The sequence below is a fragment of the Babylonia areolata genome, chromosome 19 (assembly GCF_041734735.1).
Source record: "Babylonia areolata isolate BAREFJ2019XMU chromosome 19, ASM4173473v1, whole genome shotgun sequence".
NCBI classification, from domain to species: Eukaryota; Metazoa; Mollusca; class Gastropoda; order Neogastropoda; family Buccinidae; genus Babylonia; species Babylonia areolata.
Window position 1 is genome coordinate 28,073,575 of NC_134894.1, and position 8,174 is coordinate 28,081,748.

General features: G+C 40.9%; 1 protein-coding gene across 1 annotated transcript in view; it reads right to left on the reverse strand.

The window, feature by feature from the left end:
- Positions 1 to 1,077: 1,077 nt before the first annotated feature.
- Positions 1,078 to 8,174, reverse strand: part of LOC143294135 (salivary peroxidase/catechol oxidase-like) — a 21,682-nt gene continuing 14,585 nt past the window's right edge. The window contains exons 14-18 of the mRNA XM_076605565.1: positions 6,799 to 6,994; positions 6,016 to 6,179; positions 3,983 to 4,091; positions 1,516 to 1,608; positions 1,078 to 1,170 (exon numbers count right to left, since the gene is read on the reverse strand). Of these exons, the coding sequence (XP_076461680.1) occupies positions 1,548 to 1,608; positions 3,983 to 4,091; positions 6,016 to 6,179; positions 6,799 to 6,994 (530 nt within the window). The 3' untranslated portion in view covers positions 1,078 to 1,170; positions 1,516 to 1,547. The remainder of the gene's footprint in view (positions 1,171 to 1,515; positions 1,609 to 3,982; positions 4,092 to 6,015; positions 6,180 to 6,798; positions 6,995 to 8,174) is intronic.

Here is an 8,174-nt window from a genome sequence, read left to right on the forward strand (position 1 = left end):
TCGATACCCCTGCACTTCCGCGCTTGGGGTGAATCTTGTCAAGGTCTTCAGTGTCGGCGGATTTATGGGGGAGTGCCGTTGAAGGGACGTGGTGGCGGTCTCCATTCTGGAGGAGACGCTCACTCAGTCTGGCTCCGCGACCAAACCATTATTATCGTCAGTAGGGGGCTTAGTAGGTGGTATATGGTGTCCAAAGTATGTTTTGTCAGAACAGGCACTACCGAACACCACCGAAGTGACTCAGCAGCAGTGCAGGGTCTCTTTCCCAAAGAAGAATGTGGCAGAATGGTTAAGACGCTCAGCTGCCTATACAGAGTCTCTGTGAGGGTGTGGGTTCGATTCCCTCTCTTGCCCTTTCTCCCAGGTTTGACTGGAAACTCAAACTGAACGTCTAGTCTTTCGGATGAGACGATAAACCGAGGTCCCGTGTGCAGCACGCACTTAGCGCACTGAAAAAGAACCCATGGCAACGAGAATGTTGTCCTCTGGCCAAATTATGTAAAATGAAATCCACTGACAAAATTCTCGTTGCCATGGGTTCTTTTTAAGAAACACCCAGCAGATTTCTTTATTGTTTTTGATTTTTGATTTTTTCTTAAATAAGTCCCCCATCCTCCTCTTTTTCGTTGTTTTCGTTTTTCCTTCTTTTTTGTTTTCTTTTTCTGTTTTCTGTTGTTTTCTCACCATTCCTCAATTGAAAGCAATATACAACACAAAACATGACTGTAATCAAACATATAAAAATCAGCAGAAAAAAGTGGTGTATACCAAGGTGTTTATTTACTAATGGACATTTTTATCATTCATTTTTTAGGTTCTTTAACTTCTGATGCGCGCTTACACAATGGTATTATTACCGATAATCTTTAAGGATCTAACTCTCGCAGACATTGTCAGCGGAACTGGGTAGAAGGGACCACACAGCTAATATGTGGGATTACCAACGGCTGCGGAATCAGTATGCAGTCACCTGAAAGAACAGACTGTACATAACATCCCGGTGTGTACGCGCTCGTGTGCATGTGTGTGTGTGTGTGTGTGTGTGTGTGTGTGTGTGTGTGTGTGATGAACGCTACCACTGTAGATGACAGAGGCGAACTAAAAAGACGAGATAAACGAAGACTCTTGCCACTGATCCCTCCGTCCTTCACGGAAGCACAGCCGGCACACCTGTAAAACACGATACAACGATCAGAATGCTTGGTGAACAATGTCTGGCGTGATAATGAAACATGTTGTACAAACATTTCCTGAGCGAGTAAATTTAACTAGTCATTATACAAAGCCCATCTGTTCTGTTTCCCTCAAACTCACCACACACCCTCCACACCTCCTGTCCTACCTTTATAATTGTTGATTTTTTTTATGATGAAAATTAATACTTTAAGAAAATGTCTACAATCACAAGTATGTGTGACAGGACATTTAAAAATTCCTTCTTAACCAAGATCAGTGCTCGTTCATCGAAACCGACATGAAACACTTATGATTATTCTCCATTCTCAACAACATCACCTTTTTTCTTTTCTTCTTGAAGGATCGTAGTTTCAGAAGAGACTTAAGTTCATGGCTTTCTCCAGTATTTGTGAACATGGCTTTTCCTTGTTGCTGTTTAAAAAAACAGAGAGAGAGAGAGAGAGAGAGAGAGAGAGAGAGAGAGAGAGAGAGAGACAACAATTACAGTATACACAGAACATTATCACATTGTGCTTATGTGGGCTCAAAGAAAAACAAGAGAGGCAAGGCCTTCAAGACTTACTTGTGATATACTTAAAAAAAATCTATTATTTAAAATGTGTTCTGTATTTGTTATTATAAAGCTTCGGGTTAAAAAAAAAACGAAAAAAAAAAAAAAAGAAAAAGAAAAGAAAAATCCTAACCAGATTCGAACCCCACGTGTTCGGGTGAGAAGAAACTGTCTTACCCATTACACTATCGTGGCTCCTTAACTGACGTTCTAAAATTTAATATTTGAACATACAAGTCCGCGGCAAAGGAGACGTGGCTATCCCTGCAATCACACTACAACACTTAGCCGTTTTCTCTAGATCTAGATAGATGTACAAGTTTAGTTACACCCGCCGGGAATGTAGTACGACACGGTCGATTCAATTTCTCTTTTATGTTCATTCTAGTTTTATAGTTTTAAAGTTGATATGAAAATTTAGTATTTTGTTAAACTAATAACATGTACAGCCAAGTACAAGTACTTCTAAACGTCGTATGAAGTGAAAAGGACTTCATTTTGAGAAAAGTCAAGACTGGAATTTTTTTCGTTTCATCAATTCAAGGGTATTAACTCGCATGGTTTACAATTTTTAATTGTGAATTCCGACTGATTCTGTGGATATTTTTATGGCAGTTTGGGGCATAATCCAGTAAGTGATGAAGCGTTCACAAATCTTTCTCTGAATAAATATTTAACGGTCTCCTTCTCCAACTTTCCATCACATGTTATCGTGTATTGTCCATTGAATATAGGATTGAACGGGCAGGTCAACAACTTGAAACAAAACGGCGTCGTTCGCGTTCGCGAAGAATATGAGCACGCGCTTTGAATGTGTATATATATGTGCACGCAGTTGATTTTTGCCCATGACCTTCAGGGCTCAGCCAATAGATCTGTAAAGTCCACTCGTATTGATTTTAGTATTTTCCGAAAAAGACCACTTGGGCGAATGAACATAGTGAAAGCCCTGTACACTGAGAGTAAAACACACAAGCTTTTTATATATTGAGTATAATTTGAAAATGCAATGTTTAAGATAAGAAAGATCAGTTTAAAGCAAATTCAGTCCCCCTAGCATTAATTACAGAGTAATTTCCCTTTTTTACTATCTGCACCAAAACGTTTGCAAAATAAATAAAACTTCCATGCTTTGCAAAAGAAGTTCCTGTTTGAACAAAAAAATGATAATAATGACTGCTCTTGTTGTTGTGTCAGAATATCAGATCAAAGTGCCAAGTTTAGAGAAAAAAATAAAATAAAATAACTGCAGTTTGCATATAATTTGGCTTCTTTTAAAAAAAATTTGTGCTCATCCCAGAGGCGCAATATTGTTCTAAACAAGATGACTGGAAAGAACTGAATTTTTCCTATTTTTATGCCTAATTTGGTGTCAACTGACAAAGTATTTGCAGAGAAAATGTCAATGTTAAAGTTTACCACGGACACACACACACACACACACACACACACACACACACACACACACACACACACACACACACACACACACACACACAGAGACAACCGGACACCGGGTTAAAACATAGACTCACATTGTTTACACAAGTGAGTCAAAAAAGCGGAAAACCTGGCGGAAGGACAGCGTAAGATGAAAGGACAGAGCTATGTTGAGGCAGATGACAAAATATCAAAAGAAAACCAGATTTCAAGATGTCATGATTCTTTTTTTTTAATCAATCAATTCGAAACCTGCTGTGATATGTTTTAGTGTTTTGTGATTTACTAAGTCTTAACAGAACCCGTTTGCCATCAGAAAATGAGGTTATAAAAATTTCGTCTTTGTTCCCCCCAGAAAATGTACAATTTTCAAGCTATCTTTATAACGCTGATTAAATTCGTTTACTCCAAATCTGAACCCCGAACTCAGCATTGGTAAGATCAGATAAATATCTTTCTGGTAGCAGCAAAGTTTTAAAGGAACGGTATATTTCATAACGACTAAAACAATGTAAGTTGCTTGACCAGTCTTGTCTACAACAGTCTACCATACGTTGTTTGAACGTGTGTGTGTGTGTGTGTGTGTGTGTGTGTGTGTGTGTGTGTGTGTGTGTGTGTGTGTGTGTGTGTGTGTGTGTGTGTGTGTGTGTGCGTGTGTGCTGTATTTGCTTATCTGCGTCTACAAGTTTAATGAACTCTTTTAATACAGTATGATTTGTTATGCACGTTCGTTCGTGTGGGTCATCCGCTGATTCCAGTACAAATTGCTATCATCTCTTCTTTGTTCCGGCTCACCTCTGCCTGTTGGGCAGTTTGAAGACGTCAGGTTGGATGTCATACACCTGCGTAGTGCGACATATGACGTGCGACAGCTTCGTTTTGTCTATCTCCTCCCGTAGTTTGTCTGTGGAAACGGAGAAAAATAATGACTTCCTTCCCCCGCCTCCTTCTTTCTCCTCCTCCTTCTTCTCCTCCCCCTCCTCTTCTCCTTCTCCTTCCTCCTCCTCATCAACATCAACGGCATCACATCGTCATCGTGATCAGAGATGTAAACATTTCACAAACCTGCAATGACTGAAAACTGATCATAGATCGATCAGATTCTTGCCTATCTTTCAGACAGATGCACTCCGCTTGAAATATGATGAGTTTAACTCCTTATATTGAAATTGGAATGGATAATGCTTCATGCAAAAACACGTGCTCACACGCGCAGCCCCCCCCTCCGCTCCCCCCCCCCCACACACATACAGCCTCGAGCTCCATCTACACACATGCATGTATTCATGTCTTGTAACGGTGTATGTCACGCGTTTTCAAATTTTTTAAATTTTAAATTTTTTTTTTTTTATCGAAGACGAATACAGAAAGCGAAATCAATCAAACTATCAAGACGTAAAATACATACAGATATGGTGTTTGGATATGGCGTTGAAATCTGTTTGCATCTGTCCAAATTCCGCTCTTCAGAAGTGGTAAGGTCTTGTCGAGTGGCCACGAACATACGGTCCGTTAATTTTTAGTGGCTCTTTTGTTCTTATCGTCGTCGTCGTCGTGGTTGTTGCTGTTCGTTCTGCTGCCCTTGTTTTGCAATAAGTTCCATGCTCTGTTTTTTCCCCGTTTTTATGGAAGGAAGAGTTTGGGCAGTAAGTTTATAAAAAGAGGGTGGGGGTAATTGATACACCCTTTGTGCTAATGGTGGCTTAGTTCTGAAGCATCGTAGTATGTTACAGTTGTTTTGGCACCCCTAATGTACCTGCCAAAGTAACTCCTACCGGATTTGCATTGTATTGTATTATACCTTATCACAACAGATTTCTCTGTGCGAATTTCCGGCCGATCTCCCCGGGAAAAGCGCGTTGCCAAACTCCAGTGCCACCATTATATAAATGTTTTCAGTATTCATATTCTTTTTTTTCACTTTCAGAATGTGTTTTGCGACCGAATTTTGCCAGGGACAACCCCTTTGGTGCCGAGGGTTCTTCTTACGTGTATAATGTGTATGCTGGAGACACCAAGACCACCACTCAAGGTCTAGAGGCGGGGAGTGTGTAAAAATCCAGGTTCGTTTATTGGACTTGAACCCATGTACACTCGCTTTTTAGACAGGCATATTACCACAAAGTCACCACTCCACTGGAGTCCACGACAGAGTTACACATTGTTCCCCCACATGGTCATTCTGGTTCACATATTTCTCCCCTTAAAGCAACCCCCAAGTATTTCTATTTGTCTGTTGATTTTTTTTACAAGTTAAAACGTATTTGGAAGAAATACATGATGAAACTGGGAACTGGCGCCATCTGCAATATCCACAAGAAGCACAATCTGAGCTAGGATTGCTCCTTGTGTGCGTGGACTCAGAACTCCCGATGTGTGTGTGTGTGTGTGTGTGTGTGTGTGTGTGTGTGTGCGCGCGTTTGGAGAGGAGACTCAAGCCATCGTGTGTTTGTATGGGAGGCCCGTTGCATAGCACCCCCCCCCCCCCCCGGCCTCAAGCATCTCAAACACCTGAAATAAATGAATAAACAAATAAATAGATAAACGAATAAATAATAAAAAAAACACACCAAAACTAAACAAACAAATAAATAGACAAACAAACAGATAAATAAATGAATGAATAAATAAAAAAACAAACAAACAAACACCCCCCTGTCCTAATCTCACAGTCCATCCCATCCCCCCCACGCTACACCTCCCACTCCCACACGGGGCAGGCTGCACGTACAGAACACACACACACACACACACACACACACACACACACACACACACACACACACACGCGCGCGCGCGCGCGCGCGTCACCTTAACCACCCACCCACCAGAGGCAAAGCCGATAAGAGGGTCCTTGGTCTCCCACCAGAAGCGGTCACAGAAGCGAAGGTCCTCGAACTGTCGGGACAGCAGGCAGGTCAGAGTCTCCCCTACCTCCCCCACCCGCTCCTCCGCCAGGGCGGCCGGGAACAGGTCCACGTCGTCCACGTGACTGTGACGTCACCGGTGACGACGTCGTGAGTGAAAGCCATGTGGGAGGGGAAGTGATTGACGTCATCAGTGGTGAGTTGAGTGTAAGTCATGGGAGTGAAGTGGGGTAACGTCACCAGCTCTAATGTTCGTATAAGTCATGGGAGTGAAGTGGGTGACGTCACCAACCCTGACGTTTTAGTTAGTCATGGGAGTGAAGTGGTGACGTTACCAAGCCCTGACGTTCGTGTTTGTCATAGGAGTGAAGTGGTGACGTCACCAGTCTTGACGTTCGTGTAAGTCATGGGAGTGAAGTGGTGACGTCACCAGCGGTGAGGTGAGTGTAAGTCATGGGAGTGAAGTGGTGACGTCAATGGTGATGACATTGCAAGCCAGAGAAGGAAAGGGTGGGAGGTCGGTCACCCATCAGTTGGTTTAAACAGTGGTTTTTGTTTATTATTTTAAAATTATTTTTTTAAAATTCTATTTGGAACAGTTCAGGAATCCACCTTAGTTATATACAGATAAACCAGTAAAGTCTCATACAAAGTCCTGTCCTGATGTGTATGCATACACGCACGCACGCGCGCGCGCGCGCGCACACACACACACACACACACACCCCGATTCACCACACTCACCTGTACACTGCCTGGAACTTCTCCCCGAGGTTCTGGAAGTGGGAGAAGTCAGGGAGAAGAGGAAGCTTGCAGAACTCCCTCCAGTGGTTGTAGGACCTCAGGCCATGTTCCCTCCCTCTCTGGATGTTGACCGACACCACGTCCCTGCCCCGCCGTCCCTCCCCCTCCCCCTCCTCCAGCAGATGATTCATCATACCTGACAGGTGTGTAAGTGGGCAGGTGGTTAGGTAGTTTGTGGATTTTAGTATCATTATTTTTTTCACGTTTCATTTCAAATGTTTACTTACCTTATTTTATTTTATATAAATTTATTTCTTCCTTCTTTTTTTTTTTTTTTTTTTTGGTATCAACGTATTTGTTATTGATGTATTTTCTTCATTTATTAAACTTTATCTATTCATCTATTTTCTCATTTCACGTTTGTTTATCTCTTTTCAACATTTCTATTCTTACTTCATTTATTCATTGATTGAATTATTCCATTCATTTGTTCAGATAATTTGGGGTTAATTGATTCATAAATGGATTGATTCCATTCTAATCAAATAATCAACCAGTCAAAAATCAACCATAATTATCAATTTTATGATAGATCAAATGATTCATTCATTAATTGCATTTAACTACATTTCTTTCTTCTTTCTTTCTTTCTTTATTTTATTATTATTTTTTTTTGGTACTGTTAATTGTTCTTAAGTACATTTAAAGTGTTCTGAAATATGTCAATGTAATTTTATGTGATCTCCTTAAATGCTTAATTAAACATATACATGTACGTGTATTTTGATAAGTGTATGTTTTCTGTTTTGTGTCGTGAGTAATACGATCAAATGATAATTTCTCCTGAGAGATGTAAAGTTGACTTGATCTGACTTGTATCTATCGGTATTCAGTGTTACCTTTACACCGCTTCGTGCTCAATTGTCTCATGAACTTTACGATCATTTAGATCAAAGTGCTCGAAAAACTCTTCACACAGTTATAAAAAAAGGGGGCATTCTATTCTGCTATAGATTCGTCTTAATGCATTATTTGTCTGTTCACCTTAGAAAGGCAATTTTACCGAAACATTGTGCCCGTTTCTGTTTGGTTCATCAAAATTAGCGCTCTGAACGACTATTTGTTGTTTGGACTCTCTGTTAAAGATGTAGAACTAACGAATAGTCCACACCAACCTTGAGGTAAAAACTAGTTTTGTGCGATGTTCAAAGTGGTCTTGGGGTCGTTTTTCCCGTGACCTTATCACCTGAGATGAGTGTTGACATAAAACCCACATGCTTCTTACTGAAAGGGATGTGGGCGATGGGGGAAAAAAAGAGAAAAAAAAAGAGAGAAAAAGATTGAGCACGCTTTTGCCAGGTCATTGCATATTGGCT